The 23,430-nt window shown below is 39.4% G+C and overlaps 1 protein-coding gene across 2 annotated transcripts in view; it reads right to left on the bottom strand.

Annotated features, from left to right (window-relative positions):
- SULF1 (sulfatase 1) overlaps positions 1-23,430 on the bottom strand; it is a 185,591-nt gene that overhangs the window by 4,092 nt on the left and 158,069 nt on the right. For both annotated transcript variants that reach the window (XM_059479560.1, XM_059479553.1), the window contains 8 exons: positions 12,294-12,510; positions 8,897-9,134; positions 7,141-7,237; positions 6,959-7,053; positions 6,486-6,551; positions 5,833-6,005; positions 4,708-4,850; positions 4,480-4,603 (listed from right to left, as the gene is read on the bottom strand). In XM_059479560.1, coding sequence (XP_059335543.1) covers positions 4,480-4,603; positions 4,708-4,850; positions 5,833-6,005; positions 6,486-6,551; positions 6,959-7,053; positions 7,141-7,237; positions 8,897-9,134; positions 12,294-12,510 — 1,153 coding nt within the window. The remainder of the gene's footprint in view (positions 1-4,479; positions 4,604-4,707; positions 4,851-5,832; positions 6,006-6,485; positions 6,552-6,958; positions 7,054-7,140; positions 7,238-8,896; positions 9,135-12,293; positions 12,511-23,430) is intronic.

Genomic DNA, 23,430 nt, shown 5'->3' with positions numbered 1-23,430 from the left:
GAGCAGCTATGACAGAGCATCTTCTTTCTTTCCTGAAGCAGAGAAGAGAAATGAAATGAAATCATGGCATGGCCACATGAGAGCCATCCTTGTAAGTCACATTATGGACAATTTGTTTCCTGGAACAAAAGATAATTAAATACCACAGAGATTTCAAGAAAGAAGATTTACTCTTCTGGTGCTTAGAGGCATAAAGGGCCCTAGAAAACATCATGGCAGGGGGCTGCTTTTGCAAGGAATTTAGTCACTAAACCCTTGAAGACATTAACCACACTGCAGATGGAACGATATTTAAATTTTTCTATTATTATTTTTATTGGTAGAGTTTTGGTTTTTTTTCCTTTGCCAAGTCAGAGCCTGTATAGGAAAACAAACTGTTGCAGGGACAGTCATGTGGGTTGTTATGTTATGGCAGGAACTGGAACAGGAGTGATGCTGTTTGACTGGGAACAGGTTTGGGGACAGACCAGGGGACTGGGGACAAAGCTGGAGCCATAAAGGAGCATTTGGGCCCAGGAGAGCCTCTGCTGCCCATTCCCAGTGGGAACAGAGGCTTGAGCGGGGTGGCAGGTTGGGCAGTGGGGAATCTGGGGACCAGTGAAGAGGAACAGGGTTTCTGAGGAGGCTCAGCAGCAGGGCAATGGGGCTGTGCTGCACAGGAGTAAGATCAGCAAAGAATTTGCAGCGTTCCTACAAAATAGCTGAAAGTCTGAGTCCGAGCTACATGGTCCTTCACTCTGGATCTATTTTTTGCTCTCTAAATGTGGCACTGTTTCTGCAGTCTCAGAGAAGTTTCACAGCTGGGAAGGCACTGGGAATTGTTCCATGATCTTTGTGTCACACAGAGGAAAATAGCTTATTTGAAGACAGAGATAACTTATATTCATATATGTTAAACAAACAGGGAAGCAAAGTCTTAAGGTCCTAGAGCTATTTTGGTTGACTGAGCAAATTACTTCACAGTTTAATTCCACAACTTGCAGTAAGCATGAAAAGTCTCCCACTGAAATGAAAGCAAACAGAGGGAAGAGGAGAGAAGAGGTTTTTCCCCTGTAAGAAATTTTGTTACATGTAAGTATGAAATGGGAAAGTGCGGACGAGTTGCATTTGAGAAACAGCATGGCAGTAGTTTCCTTGACCAACACTTTGGAATTTCTCAGCTATGACATAGATCCAAAAGAGAAAAAAAATGTTGCTAGCTGTTCAAACCAAAACTTGCTCACTTTTTTGTTGTTTTGTTGTTTCTTTGTTTGTTCATCTGTAGAACAAGCTTTAGTTAAGCTTTACTCTCCATTTATCCTACCCTGGCATCCTCTATAATGTCATCTGTGCCTGTTTTACCTCAAAACTAATAAGAGATTTGAATATGTCTCCTTTGAGATTAAAGACAGATGGGTAAAATCATATCCTTGGCTTTGAAAAACTTCAGACAAGTAGGAGAGGAGAGAGGAGTGTGTAGTTCACACATCCTGTTGATGCAGATCCTTGTCTGCAGAGCCACACTCCATCCATCACAGGGCAGAGGTGGCACCAGTTCTTCCCTGCTGAAGCTCTCTGTCCCTTTGTGCAAAGGGGACATTTTGGCTATTATTATGGCTATTTCCACATGGGCCTGTTGGCCCAGTGCCTTACTGCAGGACAGGCAGTGCTTCACTAACTCAGAGCATTTTGAACTGGGAACAGGTGTGAGTGAGAAGCTACATGATCTGAAGGAAGCCTAAGGAGCAGTTTAGATGACTTTCAATGTTATTCCATCTGTTCTCTCCAGGCAGCAACAAAAGGATCCTCTAGTGGATCATTGTAATGACTCCTGATAAATGGGATTGGTTAATTTTTGTTTTGTTTTGGTTGGTTGGTTTTTGTTTTGTTTAAGAAAAGAAAAACACTCCACCAAAATGGGGCTTGAACCAAAATGCTGAATGTGTAAATTGAGAAACTGGGTGTCTGCAATGTCACAACACAGAACAATATTGCTTATGGTATATTATACTGCTGTTTGTCACAGTAGCAAAATGTTTATTGTATGTTCCTTGGTATCAGAAGTTAAAAAGTTTTTGTTGCTGAACAGTGTAGGAAGATATAATTTAAAGATTAATCCTGTGTGCTCTACTATTTCATATGATCCTGCAATTCAAAAATGCCCCTTCTGTTAGATCTGTAGTTAAAATGAGGAATGCTTACTTACAAGGACTCCTTCTAATGAAAGACTTAAAAGCATAATTACAGGGATTGCTTTCTATCATTGTAGCAACCAGCTCCCACCAGGCTGTAATGAGCAATGCAAACAGTGGGATACAAGCCAAACAAAAGCTTATCATTTTCCTAGATCCCAAAACTAGGAAATACAAAATTGGTTGCAAAAGAAAATTTAGCTGCTTAAATTGGAGATCTATACATTGAGATACATTAGCTTAATTGTTCTCTGACTCCTGGAATCTAATGAAAAAGTTCTTTTCAGAAGATTCTGTGAAAAGGGTTTTATGTAGACTTGTACACCCCTTGGACTCCCTTGTTTACTTTTCAAGTAAGCAATGTGTATCAGGAGCTACTCCTCCAAAGTGTATAGAGGTGAAAATGAATAAAACTGATAAACTGTGAAAAGGAGTCCAGTCTAAATATGGCACTCCAAAGATGTTAATCTGGTTTTCACCCTGAGAACAAGTACTGCTCAATGAATAGCAAGTGCAGCACTCTTAAGACCTGCAGTTTTTTCAGTCTCTTCAGCTTTTTGCTTTATGTTTGTCTGGTTTCTCCACCAGGAGACACAGGGCTCTGAATGATAAACATGTAGGTACAATAAGTATACTTTTAAAGAGAAAAATACACTTTCAAAGAGATGTCTGTCATGCATTCCTCAGGCTCAAGTGTTAGGCTTAAAAAACCTCACCTAGTGCTTTTCCTCAGTTCAAACAATACAACCTTTTAGGGAAATTTTATTTCATGCTTCTCTGATCTGGTCCCAGCCCAAAGGAGCTTCATCTTTCTGCCACACTTAAATTGAACACTCTGCTGCTGGCTTCAGAGCACATGCTGCTCATATTGAGCACTGCTTTTGCTTACAGTGGTATCTGCCAACATTTCCAAAAGCCAGTGAGAAGATTTTGCTCTGCTTCCATAGATTTGACTAGGTTCTTTGTACTTCAGAAAGCCTTTTAAGCATACTTAGTTTACATTTAAAAAGCAGCTGTGAAGACCTACTGAATAAAACCAGAAAAACACCTCCAACCCATCCAAAATCAGCACGATAACACAAGAGCAACCCAAAAGAGGTGATTCTTCCTGTGCAATTTTCCTTGGGCAGACATCTAAGGAGTACAGGCATGAAATATGAGCTGTATGAAGTCTTGCTATGACAATGAGCTACGTTAAATGCAGAATGGTAGATCTAAAAAACAATGGCCAAGTTCAGTGTAGGGTAGTTAGAAAATGCATGCATTGAAAGCTATGCTGTGTGCAACATGGCAGGATACAGACATTAGTTGAAATGGACTGGAGTCATGCAATTATTTGGAAAGAAGCTGCTGAGGAGAATAAAAAAGTGTGGATACCTGTGTGGATCATAGCTTCCTCCATCTTTATTTCCTGATATAGGAAAATACAAGAGTAACTTTTGTTAGTGTTTAGAACTTGTAAAACCATTCAAAATGTAGTTTTCCATGCACAGCATCTAATTCCTAAAAAGAAATGTACTGTGTTAAATAAAGACAGAGCTGCAGTCCAACAAAGATTTCCTGGAAGTTTTACATAAAAGAACTGAAAACCCCCAGGTTTTCAAAAATAATAAAACCCCAAAACAATTAGAAAAAAGAGAAACATTGGTAGATGTAGAAAGAGATACAAAGAGGCAATACCACAAATTATGTAGAATGGAGCATTCCTGTGAAAAAATAATAAATCACAATGTTCAACCAACCAAAGTTAAGTGCAATGAATTCCAGAGACTTGAAGTAAAAACAGCTTTGTTTTACTTAGAGAATCTTGTAAAGAAATGTTGCGTTCTTCAAAAATGAAGGAGGCTACTGGTGATTAGAAGTTTGCAACGTTAAGTCTCGGTTGTGGTAAGGAACCTGAAGTTGTTGACATAGGCAAACAGCATTTGAAATAAACACAGGATTTAATGCCTCACCTGATACTGGGAGGCAAAAACTAATGAAATAAACCCTGCAAGAGAGAAAAGAGTTATGGTTGTGAGGATCTGCATGTGGCTGTTATTGACCAGCTCCAATAATGATACCCTTCCTGCAGCATTTCTGTCAAGTGATGGGTTTTGCCATCAATATCTGTCTGTCAAGAATAACCTGTGCAGACTTGCAAAGAAGCCTCTTGGTCATGCAGATGTGCACGATTGGTGTATATGGATAATTCCAAATTGTTCAGAGCAATACTTAGGAGAGTGACACTTCATGGATACAATTAGAACTTAAGTAGATTAAAACAATGTTAATAAAATGGAAATAAACACTACTATTTATCTTGTACCTGTTTCAAGTCCCTTTGGCCTTGGATTGCACTGCTTGTAACCTTGACAACTTCTCAGTTCCATCAGCTGGACATGCAATTGATTCAAAATGCCTCTTTCCACTGTGTGAACTGTATTGGTCAGCTGAGAAAGAGAGGAACAGAAGGAAATTATGCTTGTTAACAAAAATTAAGGAAACCCTGGAGGAGTGTGGTGAATGACATTTTGTAAAAGGGAAAGGGGTTTACCTGATAGGGATCGGTGTTCATATCAAAATATTCCAAGAAGCCGGTTGCAAACTCACAAAACAGAAAATTGTGGGTGTCATTAACTGTTCTCAAACACCAGTAAGTGTTGTTGTTGGAGCTTGTGCAAGCACAGAAAGAGCCCACTGTAATTATACAAACAAGTTATTAGTTTTCAGTCAAAAATAATATGCTTGCTTATTCTACTAGTTAATCACAGTAATATAATACTAGTATTGCCTTAGGTTTTTATTTAGTTTTATTTAGATTTGGGACTGTGACTACCTGTGAACAGACTTAATAAAAATAGTAATGGTAATACAATACACTAACTCTTCTTTAGATTGTGAAATATGTCAAAAGGACATTTTTTTTTACTCCATGAGTGTTGCTGAAGCATTGCCAGAATGCACAGCAATATGAGAACTCTTTTCATAACTTTTTGTTACTCCGCAGTTAAAAAGAAATTAACTAATGTAATTGTTGTCTTTAAAACAAAAGTCATGCATATGACTACTTTAGGAATATTTTTAAATGTAAAGTACATTGCAGAAGTCCTAGTACAATCAGAACAGATTATCACTAGGAGACAATTTCTTTCTCCAAATGAGAAGTTGTTCTTAGCAAGTTTTCAGCTTGGGGTCAAATATGTTGTAACTTAATCACCACCTGATCTTGAAATTTCTGCAAATAAAGTTTTCAGTCACTTTTCTTTCTCCATCATCCCAAGTGAGGAAAATACTGGTTTTTAATGCTGAATCCTGTGGAAAGTTTTTCTCAATGGGATAGTATATAGATTACTCTGAAGTTTAAAGAGACTTAAAATATCCTTTACCTCTAATATTTTGTTTATATACACAAGTGCTACGCAGTTGTGATTTTGAAAATATTTTAGCATATAAAAAGTGGAATAATGGGAAGAATTCATAAGGGATACTATCTGGATTTTGGTGATGATACGTTGTTTATTATTTACTTTGAAATAAAAATGTTAAAGTAGGTCTTTTATGTGCTGAAGTTTTTGACAACATTAGAGGCCAGAATAATGCTCTGATTGCATGAAGTGGAAAACCAGTGATTCAGCAGAGGATAACCTAGATCACATCTACATTTTGACACAAGACTCACAGTTCCAGAACGGTGCTGTCTGCCAGTGGTTGTTGTCATGGGTGAAACATGTCAGCCCGGGAAGGCTACACTCATCTCCCTTCTTCTGGCGCCTTTTCCCCTTGCGCTCCTTCTTCCTTCTCCGGTTCTCCTTGAACAGCTGCAGTTTGCCATCCACCTCCTGTGCTGCTTCTCTGTTCAGAGAGGAAGTTGGGCATGGCTGACTAAGAACAGTCTCTGTTTGCACTAGCAGTTTCTACATCTTTCTGGATTTTATAAAGGTGAAAGGATAAGGACAGGACCTTCTATCTCAGCTTCCCCAGCTGCTAAGATAAGGTGCTCCCTTCAGCATGCATGAGAAAGGATGCACTGCTGCATTTAGGTTTTACTGTATCTTCTTAAAAAAATATTGATCAGTTTCTGATAGCACTATTTTCATCCTTTCTCTATCAATAGGTTGAAGAAATATTATCCATAAACTTTCACAAGTTGGCCCAAAACTACTGAATGTTTCTTGTGATAGCTTGCTACATGTGACCTTTTCTTCCCTTCACCTCTCTCCACAAAAAACACAACAAAACCCAAACCAAAAAAACTCCCCAAATGCCCAAAACTACATATATCCAGTCACCAAAAAGCCAGCTGTGAGAGTGAGAGGTTAATAATAGCCTTACTTGAAGGGATGAAGATGGCTCTTGAGTTTGTCTTGGGCCTTTACCCCTTTCTCTTTGTTGTAATAGCTACAGGGAAAAAATTTAGGAATTATTAATTAATTAAACTATTTTCAACACAAAACCAAAACAGAAATATACTATGGTTGACATTTTCTTAAGGAACCATACAGACTTAAAATTTTCACATAATTCAAGGAAGTTCTAGCTGTGTTATCCTATGCTAGGTTATAGCAGAACTACAGCTGGATTCAAACATGTTAGTAGAATACAAACATATGTAATCTTAAAAAGCTAAAGTTTATCTTCTTGTGGTTCACAGTAGCTTCTACTCATGCCTAACTAAAAAAGAGGCCTACAAAGGTTATAAATATCAATAAAGCTTTGGTTTTCTATTTTCAATCTCAAAATCCCTGGAAAATGTATAAGCCTTAGAAATCAAAGTAGTATTCAGTATTTAGTGCCACCTCTCTTACCTCTGTTTACTACAATCACATTCATCTGGTTTTCTTCTTTTTAGGTGTCCTCTAACTTCCCTCAAATTCTTAATTTTGTCTTGGAGAGCTTCGATCTGCAAAGAGGATATTTCTGAGTCAGAATTATTCTTTGCAAAGCTATCAGTGTAAAGACTTCACTGAGATTTTAAAATACCTCTTACCTCCTTATCAATGTAAGCCTTGTGATCCTTCCAGGCTCTGGCAGACTGGTACAGCTCCCTCTCACAGTGAATAGTGTCATTTGGAAGAATGAAACATCTGTAGATGTGAGTTTAAGAAATAGGAAAATGAAGGTCACTTGTTTCCCAGTTACCCACCCATTTTTTCTCTTTCTTCCAACATTCCTAAATCAATTTTTAAAAATATGGTTAGTAAACAGATAAAAACTCTACAAGGTCTTCCTCTGTTGACTTAATAGCAACAATTGCTTTTATCTGTTTTCTCTGGAAAACTTGTCATCCACAACAGATGGTATGGGCCTGCTAAGCAAAAAATGCAATACATTCTTATTTAATCAGAAATTAAATTGAGACTGAAGTAAAAATCTGCTCAGAAATTAAAGTTCCTTGTTAATCAAATGTGCTGTTGTTTATTTAACCACCAGCTGCTGACAAATACGTTCTCCTTGCCACATGAATGTGGCTCATCTTCCCAGCATGCAAAACACTCAAGAAGAGAACATAGAGGGCTGAAGATCAATATAATCAATAAAGACCAAGAAGAACCAAAGTTTGAAGAAAGAGTTCAAACACGTCATTAAAAGTCTACAGAGCACTTGAGTAAAAAACCAGTGCAATGACAAAAATATTCATAACTGTGTTTGAAAAAACAGTTCTACCAAGCGGAAAAAAAAAGCACAAGAAAGACCAAGGCAGTGGACTGAGACAGAAAATCCAGCAGAGTGCAGGCTGGGCTTTCAAAGTCACCATGCTGACAAACAGAAATTCCTTAATTAGAGAAATATAATTTTATAGACAGAACTTTTCTTTGGGTTCTCCTTCATCATAACCATTCTTCTAATTTTTGAGAAGAATAACAGAAAAAAGATGTAGATGGTTATCTCTTCCAATGTTATCCTATTCTGTTTTTTTCTTCACTCAAAGAATTCTGAAAGTAATGCCATTCTGTAAAGGTCAAAACACTTTATGGAGAAATTGTATTTTTTATGGAAAATGATTTAAAGCTTTAATAATTCCATGGCTGGAAATTATCAGCGTAAGAAAGGATAATTTCTACTATTCAAAACTAACCTTTGTATTCTCCTAAAAAAAAAGAAGAAAACACATAAACTCAATTTACATTTTACATATAATAAAAGAGATTCAACAAAGTTGGTTTTGTTTTGCCCACATATTCCTAAATTTTGGAAGAAATCATAGTAACATTTTAAAATTAAAAATTATTTTGAGATGTTTGCCTTTTCATTCAGAGTTAGTGTATCTTGAATAAACAGGTCTAATGTATCTTAGCTAGTGCTAATGTCTGCAAATAACTAAGCACTAAGAAACATGATGTAGCTGATCTAATCTGTCCCCGTGTTGAGTGGGACTTCAGTCATCTCAGATTTAGGCCTCTCTGCTAAGCTGTAGTCTAAACTTTATAATAAACAGCAGAAGCATCAGCTTAATAGGGTGATTAATCCATCACAAGATGCATATTTTGATACAAGGGATGAATTTCCCTCCAGAGATGTCTGCTTCTCCCTAGAAATAAAATCTAAACCAGAGGTCTCCATTTAAAATACACATACTAAATATAAATGATTCCACTTCCTAAAAGATGCAACTCAGGTGTATCTAAAATCTATGATGTCAGTTTCAAGTTCCTAAATATTGTACAGAGGGAGAAAGAGTAGAGCTAGAAAATGAAGATTTGGTTTTAAGAAACAGAAATACCCCACAGAGAAAGCAATCATACTTGTGTGTCACTCTGACAGAGCTGGGCTGACCCAAAGCATCAGCGCCGTCAGCGACCATTGTGTCACGAGCAGCGCGAGCAGTTTCCTCTCCTTCCTCCTCATTGTGACGCTTGGTGATACTTCTGGTCTTCAACACCTGCAGCTCTTCCTCTTCCAGATTTATGTCATATATCTCACCTTCAAATTCCACAGACAAGGACCGGGTTTGGCGAGTGTGGACAAATCGAGGTTTGTATTCTGAACCAGAAGAAACATTCACAGTCAAATATATATGAATATATAGGTATATACATGATCTGTGTCATGAACACAAAACATATTCCAAGGAGAAGAATGCAGTTCAATAAAACCAGTTGATATTTTCTGTGACTTTACAGAAACTTATTTAATGGTTTTTTGATACATTGTGCCCCACGGTTCCATGAGTAGCATGAAATTTTGGTTGCTTCGAGGTTTGCATTTCATGTTAGTCTAACCTTATGCTACATTAGTTAGTTAGCATCTAAGTCTTCAAATAAAAAGCAGTATCTCTGAAATATCTAGAAAGAGACACTAAAAAAATCAGAGAACACAGGATTAGCAGCCACTTTAGAAAATGAAATCATTCAGCACTGTGAAACAAGGCCACCATCTGTAAATTGGCATGTGACATATTAATGCATACTTTAGAGTAAAAAATTAATTTTGAAAATTAACACCTTTTCTTTTTTAAAGGTAAGCATTTAGAGGGTAAGAATCCATCAGATATCAGTATCTGTATATATCTATATGTATATATGTACATATACTTAGACATATATGTCATCTGTAATTATGTGATCACCAAAGAGTTGCTGCATTGCAGAGCTACAGTGAGACTAATTATGCCACTTTTACCCCTTGAAAGCTCTAAGCTTAGTAGGGTCACAACTCTTTTAGTTACTGTGTATATGAGTAAGATTAACTAAAACAATTAACTCTTTTGAAAGGTCTTTAATTTCATGTACAAGAGAACCTCTGTTTAGTCTCAGTCTGAAAGACCTTACTTACACTTTTTACTTCTTTTGCTAAATGCACTTGTCCCAAACCAAGATGATAAAACTGACAGTCAATACCACACCAAAGCATGTTGTGTCTAGCAATGGTGCCTTGCAAAGCCACACACACAGAGCTCTAGACATACAAAATTAAGCTTGTAAAAAGTCAGTTGTAGGGCATTTCCATTTGTTGCATCTATGCTGAGCACACCCATGTAACCTAACAATAATTTATCCAGCAGAAAACAGCATCTGTAAGAAAGTACTGTCTTTGGCAGGCAGCATCAGTTCCAGTGAAGTTTTTATGTTAGTGTCTTTGAGAGACATAGGCTGACTCTTTCCTGCAAGAATCTTTTCAAGGAGAAGATAGTGAGCCTCATTGAACTTTTCATTCAAACCACCCTGTACTAAACATTTTCAGCAATCACCTGCTGTCAGGTGAAAAAAGTCTCAGTCAAGGCAATGAGGACATTCATCTTCATCAACAGAAAAACTAGCTTCAAAGCATCTTTCTGGTCTGTAACCAAATTACTCTAATAAAATTATGTATAAGATTCATGGGGTCGGATGGGACAATTTCTTGCATTTGACAGCCTCTGATCACGCTGCTTAGCAAACAAGTGGCTGAAAGGATGGAATATATAGGCATGCCATGCACGTGTCATCTGAAGACAAGCCTGAATTAGTAATTCCCTTCAAAATATTTCATCACTATGAGTCTTTCTCCACTCTACTCAGAGGAGTGTTAAGGCTGATTTGGAGGCAGAGAAAGGAAGAGATGTAAGAACGTTGCTAAGAATTAAAGCATAACAAAACAACTTTTTCTGATGCCTCCTTCAGATGTTTTCCATCCTTCCCCTACTTTCTCTCCCCAAGTAACTTGTTCCACTCACAATCCCCTTTCAGCCCTTGCCGGTGACTTGGCAGCACCTCCTTCCAAGGTACATAGAAGGCATCTCCCCACAAAAATATCCCTTGAGGGAACATTCCCCAGTTTGAGAATCACCCTGGCAGCCTGTGGCATGTACACTTTTCAGCAGAGCTCTGCCAGTACACACTGTGAGGTTCCTCAGGTCATACTAAACAAATGGAAGAAATTAGACCAGGACAGTATTTAGGCCAAACAATGAGACCACTTAAGACAGACAATATTGTGGTTGAATGTACAAAGAATACCAGGGATTCTTGTTCACATCCACAGTGTGGGGGGCTTTAAATCAGGAAACATTTGGAATGATACTGACATTATGTTTTTAGTTCATAGACATCTGTGCAGCACCTTCTAACTTTTGTTTCTCGTACAACTTCACTAACATCTTGCTTTGAAGATCCATCTTTATTTTATTCCCCAGTCTTGCACTCTCCTGTTGAAGAGCAGAACACAGCCCGCTCTTCAACAAATTCTAAAATCTGCTTCTATTGCTTCAGCTAGAGAAATTCACTCGCATTGCTGGGCAAAGAGAAGAAAAATCGTGCTCCATTTAAAACAACAGTCTCTTCAAACAGGCTTCTTTTGTAGAAATCATTAGCAGAAAGAAGCCCAAGTGCTACAGTCCTAAAACCCGCTTGTACAATCGCTTCAGCCCCCGCTCCACTAGAGGACACTGTGATCTCGCTGTGTGTCCCTGCGGCGATCCCGCAACGGACGCGCAGGGCAGGGACAGGGGGAGCGAGAGCCGGGCACAGCTCGGGTCCGAGAGCAGCCGCAGATGTGTGCGGGCATCACCAAACTGCGAGTGAGTGAATTCAGCCTTAGCCATGCTACAAAACACTTGCCGCGGCCACCTCGGCAGGCAGCGGCCGGAACCACCGCGGGGCTGTCGTGTGTGAGCTGTGCGAGAGGTGGCACCAGAGCATCACCGCCACCAGCGCCGCACCGCAGCATAAAGGCTGCTCTTCGCCCTGATCCGAGGGATAAATATCGTTGCTCTTGCTGCTGTTACAATCACAGAGTGGTTTGCGTTGGAAAGGACCGAGAAGAATACCCAGTTCCAGCACCCCTGCCGTGGGAAGGAACACTTGCCGCTAGAACAGGTTGCTCAACCTGGCCTTGAACACATCCAGGGATGGGGCATCCCCTTCTCTGGACAACCCTCACAGCACTGATTTTCTTCCTAATATTTAACCCAAACCTACTCTGTCCAAGTTTAAAGTGATTTCCCCTAGTCCTATCACTAAATGCCCTTGGAAATTCCCTCTCCAGCTCTAGGCCCACTTCAGGTACTTATTGCAGAGGCAATTATGCAGAACCTGACTACCAATTCTGGACGTCTTCATGAGACACAAAGGTGAAAGCAAGAGCACACTGGTAGGAAAATGCTCTGCTAGCCATTTCCCCCTGCTCTCTGCCTCAGAGTCCAAGAGATCAAGTAACACTTACTTTGCACATTAGGGTTTCTCAGGAACTGTCTTTGATTTTTCCTCTGGGCCCTGCTGTTCCGGTAATCAGTGTCTCCACAGTTGCAGTCCTTGTCTTTGCCGCCGTAGCCCCGGGAGTGGAGGCTGCGCGTTCTCTTCCTGATGGCCAGGATGTCGCTCGACACCTTGCACTTGTGGATTCGGAGTTTGCCAGAAGCATCCTCTGTGCACTGCCACTTCTGCAAGGGAGAGACGTGAAGGTGATTTCCCAACAGCCTTCCAAACCCCTGTTGCTTTCAGTAAAAGGAGACAGGTAAATTTATTTTTAAATTTAAGCAGTCCCTTAAATAGCAAACTGAGAAGGGAAATATTTTAGGGCAAAAATTCAGGCACATTCTCCGCAATGTCTTTCTCACACTAGGAAAACATAAGCTTGAATGAAATCACCTCAAATCTGCCTAAAACACACAATCCAGTTAAAAAAAAAAAAACAACAACAAAAACCAAACACACATATATATATAAATCAAGAGTATCTATACTACACATATCCCTGAAAAGAGCAACTTAAAAGTCTTAATTTACTGAGTCAAGGAATAGTAGCAAGGCAGTTGTCACCCACCCTTTTTCTTCTTTGAAAAAAAAAAAGTACTTTGTTCTGTGACTTGGATTTTTCTAGCATGATCCAGGGAAAAATAAAAACAATCCCCAATCCATGGATGAGGAAGAACTGGTTCAGTTGTAGAGTGTTTTGGAAAGAGAAGAACAAATTGTGGATGTAATCTATAGAAAAATACATAAAGCATTCCCTACAGTCAGCAGGTGCAAGCAAGGGGAAGAACCTTAGGGACAGTAAACAAGAAATTATCTTGGATAAACTCCTTTGGAGTTATAAGACATGAGATTTGTATGAGACTTGGGAGGAAAAGCTCTGGAAGGAGTACCTGTAAAAAGCATTGTGTGTGTGCTGAATATCAGACCAAGTGTGGGAGAATGAAAGGAAACAGGTTTTTTTTCCAGTTTGTCTGCACAATATCTGTCTGACTTAATTATCAACATCACCGAACCAGATGGAAGATTCCAGGTGGATTTTTCCAGTGGATCCCATCACCTTCACATTTCAAATTACAAAACAACTGGGAGTTTAATTTCCTTTCCACATCATACTGTTTTAAAAAACCTAAATGTTATTTAAAAACAAAAGAGATCAGAGCTCCTTTGCCCACACCCAAAGCTTGCCATACATGGCATTCACAATACACTATATAAAATAAGACGTCTGTGAAGATTTTAAGTCAGCAGTAGTCTGAATAACAATAGGTAGAACTAGAAATAGCTCTGTTTATTTATAATTTTAATGCAATCATAAATTACCATTACTCAGTGAGTTTTGTTCACTTTTTCATCTTAAGCCACAATGAACAGTGTTTGCATACAAAGCACTAAGCTTGGCTGGATATTGCAAAGAACAAAACTCAGTAATGTTATTGGTAACTGGAACCTTTTAGCTGCAGTTTGAGTAAAGTTTCTCTGTACTCTGTCCTTTTTTTGGTTCCCATGACTGAATAGCATAAGTAGCTTTCTCTTGCCTCATTAATAATAACAAGACAGATGAATGCTGGTCCTAATGGAGTTGCCAATCTAATTTTTGAAATGGACACTAATATCAGAGCACGCACATTTCAGTAAGCTCCATTAACTAATGGCTGCTCTGGACTGTTTTGGGGATGCTGTCACGCTGACTGAAGAATGGAGAAAGAAAACCGAGCCTCAGGTAGATTTTCTGGCCTGATAACCTGAGGAATGAGCTGATGTGAGTCTGAATCACAGCACTCTCTGGCCTAACATGTGGGCTGAATTAAAGATGGATTCCATGCTGAGATCCTCCTGTGGATTGGCAGGACTCTGATCTCAGAACAGTAAGCCATGTGTAAAAGGACCTTAATTTGAACAAGTCCAATAACTGGCAGAGAATTACACTTGTGCCCAGACTTTCAGTGTAAAGGTACATCTATAAGTGACAATGTAACTTTCTACAAGAAAAGGTGTCCAAGAGCTGTAAAGCTTTGCTGATTTTACTCTCCCATAGCATGTGCTCTCTTCCTTCTGCAGCAAGAGATGATTGTTACAGGATAAGAGTTGACTGCACCACTATATTTCCTGTCTTTATTGGGTACGTGTTACATTTATAAACATATGTCACTAGCTTCTAAGGAGTCTCAAAAGCAGCATTTTAAAGTAGAATAAGTATTCTCTTTGTCTCTTTGCATTAATCATAGCAAGAGGTTGTAGGAGTGGCTTCAATAACCTTTTAGATAATTTTTAACAGTATTATGACTAACGCTGAAACAACACGCTCTGTGTCTAGTACAAGCCAATAACAGTTCCCTATTTAAAACAGGGATTAAATGTGATTCATTTCCTCTTTTATTTTCCTTTTTAAAATTTTACTTTTAAAAGAGTGTCATTATAAAGATGCTTTGGAGTTCTAAGATGGAATTTTCAGTCTAACTTTCCTGAATCCCTGCCCATGCCAGCACAATCAGACACTGAGCGTGCCTTATGCAGTTAAATCATAATGGTTCTTCTGTTCATCTTTAGATCTATAAAATGCATTAATGCACATAAAGGAAGATTCTGACTGAATGCACTGCCATATCCCCTGTTTTCTACCTTCTTTCCCAGTTTGAATAACAAACTATTATTTGAAGGTCAGGACTATTAATTTTGGTTTCTGGATCACTATTTCTTCATCAATTAAATAACCCCATTAGCTAACACAAGCTAAATATGGCTTCATAAAATTTTAATTTGTATATGTTTTCTTGTTTTCCCCATGTTTATCTTCTTTCTTTCAGTGATATTTCACAAGACACCTTAGACAATCTAACAATTCACTGTTGCCATAGGAATATAGGATAGTCCTTGCTTCTGGCTGCCTGTTGATTTAGGGACCCTTGCACTGGTTTATTTTCACCTTGGCAGGAGAAAAGAGAACTAACTCAGAATTAAAACTCTAAACCAATAGTAGAGAAAAAACCAAGCTCCTGACATTTGGCTGCAACAAGCTGTTATATTGTTTCAGTCATGTTGTGAAACTTCATCTGTGTCAGCCTTTTTCCTTGTCATTGACTCATCTTTTCCTTCTTTCATCTCATTTCATCACCTACCTTCCAGCCACTATTTCCCCCTCACCTCAGCTCCCTGCCTTCAGTTCACTTTCTTCCTCAATTTAGGTTCAGAGGGAAAGCAAAGGTGAAAAAAAGGATCTTTAATGCTTCCACACCAGTGGAGCCCTGACACCCCACACCTGAAAGCTGATGGAACTTAGCCCACTGGGAGGAGCTTTGCTAGCTTACAGCCACCCTGAACCAAGCAGGGTTTGTTCTGCATATGCACTTGGAGCCTTGGCTGGGTTTGTGTGTGCTGGCTGCCAGCTCTTCCCAGTGCCTTCCCTGCCCCGTCAGCAAATTGCAAAGGAGCTTAGGGGAGATAAAAGTGTCAAAGGACTGAGCAGTTAAGGACTTTGGATTTGTCTTGTTTGAAAGAAACAGCCTGAGGGGCAATGTAATTTCTCTTCACAGCTCTCTGAGGAGGGAAAGCCATCAGGGTGATGTGGATTCAGTGTTAGGACATGTGGGAATGGTTCAAAGTTGTACCAGGGGAGGTTTGGATTGCACATTAGGATGCATTTCTTTACCAAGAGAGTGGTCAAACACTGTACAGGCTTCCTGGAGATGGGGTTGTTGGCCCAAGCCTGTCAATGTTCAAAAGGCATTTGGAAAGTACTGTTAATGACACACCATGGAAGTGGCCAGGCAGTCAGGCTCAATGATTGTTGTAGATCCCTTCCAACAGAAATAGTTCTGTCCTATCCTATTGTGCTGATTTAGGCTGAGGTAATTTTCTTCACAGTGGCTGGTATGGGGCTGTTTTGGATTTGTGCTGAACACAGGGTTGATAATATAGAGATGTTCCCGTTATTGCTGAGCAAGGCTTACACAGAGCCAAGGCCTTTCTGCTTTTTCTGCTGCCACGCTGGTGAGGAGCCTGGGCAAGGCTGGGGGGGCTGGGAGGTGACACAGCTGGGACAGGCAACCCCAACTGACCAAAGGGATATTCCAGACCGTAGGACATCACACTCAGTATATAAAGTTAGGGCAGAAGGGAACATTTGGAGTCACGACCTTTGTCTTCCCAAGTCATTGTTACATGTCATGGAGTTCTGCTCTCCCAGAGGTAGCTGAAAAACTGCCTGTCCCTGGGAAGGAGTGAATGAATTCCCTCTTGTTTTGCTTGTGTACATTGCTTTTCCTTTCCATATCAAACTTTATCTCAACCCACGAGTTTTCCAGCTTTTGCTCTTCCAATTCTCCATTTGATCCCACTGGTGGGGGAGAGAGTGAGTGGCTGTGTGGGCTTAGTTGCTGGCTGGGGTTAAACCACTACACCTATCCTATCCTATCCTATCCTATCCTATCCTATCCTATCCTATCCTATCCTATCCTATCCTATCCTATCCTATCCTATCCTGTCCTTCAGAAGTTGAGCTGCTTTAATCTCTGCCAAACCTGAAGTTTAAACCTATGCCTGTTCCTCAGTGTTGAGGCAAGAAAGGCAATGGTGCTGCAGCAGGAGCTTTTCCTTGGATAATGACACTAGCATGATGTACTTTCTTCTGGGGATAGAGGTTTGTTCTCATAATGACATTTCAAAGACAAAGGGTAGGAGATGGGCTGGTTAAAAGGAGTGGTTTGTCCTTGGTGGCTTTGCTTTGCCTTGATACCTGGCATGGCTCCAGTTGTGACTTGCAGCTACATAAGGAAGACAACACCAATTGTCTTCATAACTACCTGGGGTCTCAATTTCCTGGTATTAATTAGTTGTGCAACAGCCTTAAAATTAAGTCTATTTCATTACTGATTATAATTAAGGCATAAAAGTATATATTCAGAATGAATCATTGTGATGTGCTCCACTGTAAATAGCTACTTAGGCAGGACTTCCAATCAGCTTTGTGCAGTTAATAGACTGTGATGGATTTGAGACAGTTGCTGCTCCCTTATATAGAGGGGAAACGAATTAGACAAGTCATGAAAAATGTCCCAACAGTAGGCAAGCTAAAGGTTTCTATGAAATGTAAACACCTAGTATTTGCAGTAGACACGTCAGTGTTAAATACCTTGTCAGATTTTATCATAAACTTAGGAAACCCTGCAAAACATGCAACCGGAAATATAACATAGCAGCAATATTTTTACAGGTGCTTTTTCATTTTTGTAATGTATGACTGACTTTGAGTGTTATTGCTCAGCCTAGGGAATGTTAAGATAAGGACTGAAAAATGAAGACTTCATGAATTTAAACATGTCCTCAAGATCTCATTTCCCTTTTTTCCTGTTTCGAAAGGTACTCTCTAAATTTGAAAAGAGTACAGATGGAAATACCGTCACAGGCGGAATATGCGTGCACCATTTTCCTTCGTTAGCAGCAACCAGACCTGGGGGACTGCCAGGGGACTTGATGTGATAATGCTGGAAAAGGAGTCTGGCTCAGGGCTGTGCTACTGCAATCAGAGCTGTCTTGCTTTTGCTTTCTCTGGGCCATTAGAAGAGGCTGTGTCACACAACATATTGAAAAGTGCCCTGTAATTAGTTGTCTATGGTAAACAGTACAGAGCAGCAGCAGTTCATTTGTGCTGAACTGGACCTGAATACTGAGAAATGTTTGCTGGTTAAGGTCATGTCCTCTGTGCATCCTCACAGAGCAGAACTGAAGCCCGGTCCTGACCAAGGCTCCTAAATGCCCCTGGAAATACTAATCTGTCTTGTTTCATCTCAGCAGTACTTCAACATTGCACATGAGTGCAGCTGTTTAACAGGGATGGTTTGCCAGGTTCACTCAGGAAATTTGGAATTGCTGCATTTTTGTGGGAAAAAAAATCTCCTCCTCCATTTTAGAGCTGAGTAGATGCAGCCTGTAATGGCAGATCCCAAGTTTTGCACCACTCTCTTGTAAATGAACCACTTTCTGTTGGATCATGCTCCAGAGTCTGACAACATGAATATATTCAAAGGCAGTTATTTACATACAGCCTTAGCTCCTGAGAAGTGTTCCTAAAAATGCAATGGTTGTGGTTCAACAGATAGGGAAGAAGTTTGTCCTACAAGAACTGATGGGCAGAAATGTATGACAGGCTTTAGAAATACTTTCAGATAAAGGCACAGGGATGGAACTGGAGAAAAAAGGAATGAAGGAATTAATCACTAGATAACAGAAATAGCTATATAAAAATTAGCAATTTTGAGCTACATCACAGGCTTATGAAAAGAAAGAAAGAGAAAACTGCCCAGGAATTTTACAGACTACAAAATTTTGCATTCTTGCTGTATGGGCAAGATTGATTTTAAGTGTCACAGTTATAGCAGTTCTCTAGTTATAAAATATGCATGAACTGCATTGCCAGCTCTAGAAATGTAGGCACCTAGGTCAAGACAGCAAATATTTCTCCTGCATAGCATTCTCTACCAAATCTATTAACTTGCCTGTAGTTACAGCTCAACATCAAGAGACTTCTGTTGTTATCCAATAAACTTCCACTATCAGGTGCAAACAAATAGGAGCTAATGAAAAGGATAAATTTAATCCTTTAGCTATAAATAGTAATACCAATAATAATCTGTTACTATTGTGTCATATACATTTAACTTGCAGAGGACTTAGCTTATATTCCATTTCACTAGATGCTTTAAAATGGAAACTCTGCAAAAAGATAACCTCAAAGGAGTACTACAGCAATTGTTAAAAATAATTCTTGCATAAACTGTGTTTTCTGTCTAGACATTTTTGGTACAGAGAGTTACTTTAATAGAGGTTTAAAGAATTTGCTTTGTTAAGAACTGTGCCACTCTACCATAAAGGTCTTTCTGTTAGAGAACACCAGTAAGATGATAGTGAAAATATTGAACACAGTTGTGCATTGAAAGAGATTAAACCAGTGAATCCAGTTATCTTCCTGGAATATCTCTGGATTTTATCCAGAATAGGCTTCATACATCCAATTAAGTATTGCTTGAATTTAAAGGATTGTCAAATCTGGGAAGAGCTGTTCTCTGTTTGATAAAAACTTAAATATTTAGGCTGAAATGTGAACTATTTAGGCTGAAATATGAAATACCATGCCTTGAAAGATTATTTTTACAGATAAAGGAACTTATCTTCATATTTGGTTTCAACTCATAAACAGAGTGGTATTTTAACTAGAGGTATCATAATTTCTGGCAATTCCTATGAATTCTTGAGCAACTAAATTGCAGGCATGTTTCTGTCAGCTGTGAGGGATGACTCTGCAGGGTCTAAAGTGAGGAATAGCTACAAGGGCTGTTCACCAAGTGCATGAAGCATGCACTTAGTTTTAGGCACATAACTGGTCCCAAACACATGTGCTTCCAGTTAAGCCTGTGCATAGATACTCCACAGAATTATTACTAAGAAAAGATGGTATCAGGGGGGAGATGGCAAAGAAGAGACAGCTTTGAATCAATACTCTGATAAAACAGGTTGATCAGCAAGTGCTTTTTGACTCCTGCAAGTATCAGGAGGTTGTTCTGGAATCTGGAGAATCCATGAGTGATGTTAATATGCCATAGCATAATTTTAGTTGGGTTTTAGTGGGTGCTCAAGGTCTGGCTGTCAGTGGCTGGCCAGCCATCTGACACTTCTGGCCAGCTCTTACCAATGTATGTGTTTTTATTCATACTCTGCAGCTGGTCATAAAGCTGACCTATACAAATGTATGGTCTGTGATATTTATTTTATGAGAACATAGATACTCGAGCCAAACCAGACTACACCTAATAAGCCCCATTCTAATTTCCTTTACAATATTATCTGTGAGCTGATTGATGGCAAGTGTTCTTTCAGTATGGCAAATAGATATTCTTTCGACTGAATGCCGATATGATAATTTGATAAATATGAATATCAATAATAAAATTAAATTCTTATGCTAGGTTTTTAGAGGGTGCAAAATACGTAAAAAATAGGAGCACAGGCTACAGAACATGCTTTTTGGATCAGAGCCAGAAGAATCTTGCACATTTACCACAAAGCTGATGTTTGGATTCAGCAACATGTCTCCAGTGACTACCCGTAAAACCTCAGATCATGGTAAAATACACTGAGACCTAATCTAACTAAAAATCTCACTGTACAGTCTTCAGGCATTTTCTCCAAATGAAACATTATTTCCTCAGGGTAGTTTTGGGATAGAGTTCCTCAGGAGGACACTCAATATTATGCATCTCTAAAGGTGAGGCGCATGAAAAGCGGGCACAGGGAAGGTGCAGCTACACCGTTGTACCTGTCTAGCACAGTGTGAGCTCATGTGCATGCGTGCCATACCAACATGGGCAGCACGATGCATTTTCCTGCTCTGCCCACTGTCAGTGCTCATTGGAGCTGGCAGAAGGCCATGGATCTTTTCAAGTTTCAGACCTTTGCTGTTCACAAACTGGCAGGTAGTGTTGAGCAGATGGTAGGAGATGTATGCCCATAAAATAAACAGACCCATGTCTGGGTTTCGCTGCTGAGTCATCCAATCTAAGAGCTGAAATGTTAAACCCAGTGCTTCATAGTCCTCATTGTGGGAGGGTGGTTCTTTTTTTTTTTTTTTTAATCCTATTGGGAAAATTTTAAAAAAAGATTGTGGTTTGTGTAATTTTTCTAAGAGGATGAAAATGCATATTTGGCTATGGATTTGATACTGATTATAAATAATGAGTTGAGCAGTACACTGGAGACATCCAGCCTATCAGTCACCAGACCTCATAAGGTAACTGTGATCTGGGAAAGAGTGTTAGGTCCCAGAAGTCAAAATTATGCCTTAGGAAAATTCCTATGACTCAGACCAGAGAGAAAAAGAATAAATACTTATGAATTAACTCAACTCCTTAATTACACGTTTAGGTGAGGGAAGAGAGAAAGAAAAAGTATAAATGAAAACACAGTTAACATGGTTTTATTTGATATTTGCTAAGTATCCAGAAAAATTTCATGAGTGAGAAGATGGAATGAGTTCAAGAAAAATAACCTGCTGGAGGATTTAAGAGCAGCTTGCCTCTAAACCTCCTGAACTAACATATATTCTTGTCTCAGGTCATTCCAGTGGAAAGCTGAGAAGAGATTTGTGTCATGATAAGGTTGTATTAATCCACAGAAACATTTGTTCACATGTTATTTTTTCTGCTCTGTTGGAAAATTAACAAAGCTTTATTACACCAAGTTGACACCAAGTGTTCCCCATATTAAAACAAAAGCAGAGTTATGCTGCAGATGAGTGCTGCAGATGAACACTGCAGATGAATCAATATTTCTGTATGGTGTAGCTTATTACTGAGAAGGTAAATATATATCAATGAAATATTAAAATACCCTGCAAACCTTTAAAGTGTTAAAACCCATCAGCATCCACTGCTAAACCAACTGGGCTCAATCAGGTGACCTCAGTAAGTTACACCATGTAAACTGGTGACAAATTTGGCATACGAACTATGAACAAAACCTCCTGTTCCCATCACAATTTCTTGAGCATTCTCTCATGTGGAGATGTGGAGGGAACACAAAGGAAATGCCTACCCCTCTCCAAGCCCCAAGCTGAGCAGGGAGCCCACAAGCTCCTGCTCCCTTTTCCAGGGGAGTGAATCGGGCTGATGTGACAGGACTGTCTGTGCTTTGGGTGAGCACAGATCAACAGCTGGGGCAGGGCAGGGGCTGAAATCTAGTCTATACCAAAATACGACATGAGCAGGTGACCCATAACTCATTTACAAGTTCATTAAATTGACAGCACTTCCCAAGTTATGAAGTTGAGGAGGAAGAAGAAAACACGAAATCCTCAGGGCCAGGTACTAAGCAAGTAAATATTAAGAGCATGCACTGAAGGAACATCTGGAGATCATTTAGTTCATCCTCCTCCTCAAAGCAACAACATTATTAGGTTTGGATGTATCCTGGAGTGGACTCTTTGGGCTCCAGTTCTTAATCATATTTATGGTAACACTTTTTTCCATGCAGCTCTTTACACTTTCCCTTGATGCAACTTGTCTCTAACTGATAGCCCTTTTACTGTGCACCTCCAAGACATACCTGGGTCTGTCTTCTCTCTAATTAGCCATTGATTAATCAAAGGAAACAATTAGCTTCTTCCTTTGCCTTCTCTTCCCCTGACCAAACAAACTTCTGCCCCTTCTCAGTACCTCCACCCCATCTCTGGGGTCCTCCCCTGGACTTGCTCCAGCGCACCAAAGTCCCACTGCTGCTGGAGATCCCAGCCCGGATGCAGCATTCCAGGTGCAGCCCACAGGCACCAGGGAGAGGCGAGTGCTCACTTCCCACGACCTGTTAGCAGTGCTCTTGCTAATGCAGCTCAGCAGGAGCTCCTCTCCTTGGCATGGGCTCACTGCTGACCCACGTCAGCGACTGCTGGAAACAACTCAGGAGTGAACACATCCCATGCACATCTCCCTTCTGAGATGTTCCCAAGGAGGTGGGTGAGCGCTTGGAAACTGTCCTCCCATAAAGGGGATTATGTAAAAACAGCAAGGGGACAATGGAAGTGATGCAACATGTCAATGGAGCTAGAAAATTTAAATACATTAAAAACTAACAGTGAAAGTATTTTATATTTATATTTTACAGATGTTTAGTATTTTCTCTTCAAAATCCACCCCCCTTTTTTTTAGGTTTATCTATTTTCAGATACACATTAGCCATAAAAAAATAAAAGAATTTTGAAACATTTGATTAAAAAATTATTGTGCTAGGTTCCTTTATTTTCCTTTCTTTTAAAGAGAAAATAAGCTGAAGCAAGTATTATCCTGAGTACCTCAGCCTTGGAGATTTTAGAACTAGCAAATCTCAGGATCGCACCTCATTTTAATACAGGAATTTTTTTTTTCTCTTTCAGCTTCCTTGTGTTTTCCTTTTCAAATAAACTATGTATTGACTAGAGTAAATTTAAATTAAGGGCAAGATTTTAGTGGTGTATTAATTCCCCAAATGCTTATCCTTAGTTTCAGACATTTAGCAGCAGTTTCCCACAGACCAGTAATTTCACTATTTTAGAATCTGTCAGCAATCATTCATTTTATGAAAGTAAT

Source organism: Ammospiza nelsoni, chromosome 1 (genome assembly GCF_027579445.1).
Source record: "Ammospiza nelsoni isolate bAmmNel1 chromosome 1, bAmmNel1.pri, whole genome shotgun sequence".
Lineage (NCBI taxonomy): Eukaryota > Metazoa > Chordata > Aves > Passeriformes > Passerellidae > Ammospiza > Ammospiza nelsoni.
The sequence above is the reverse complement of the archived record's forward strand: the minus strand, read 5'-3'. Positions and strand labels throughout refer to the sequence as shown.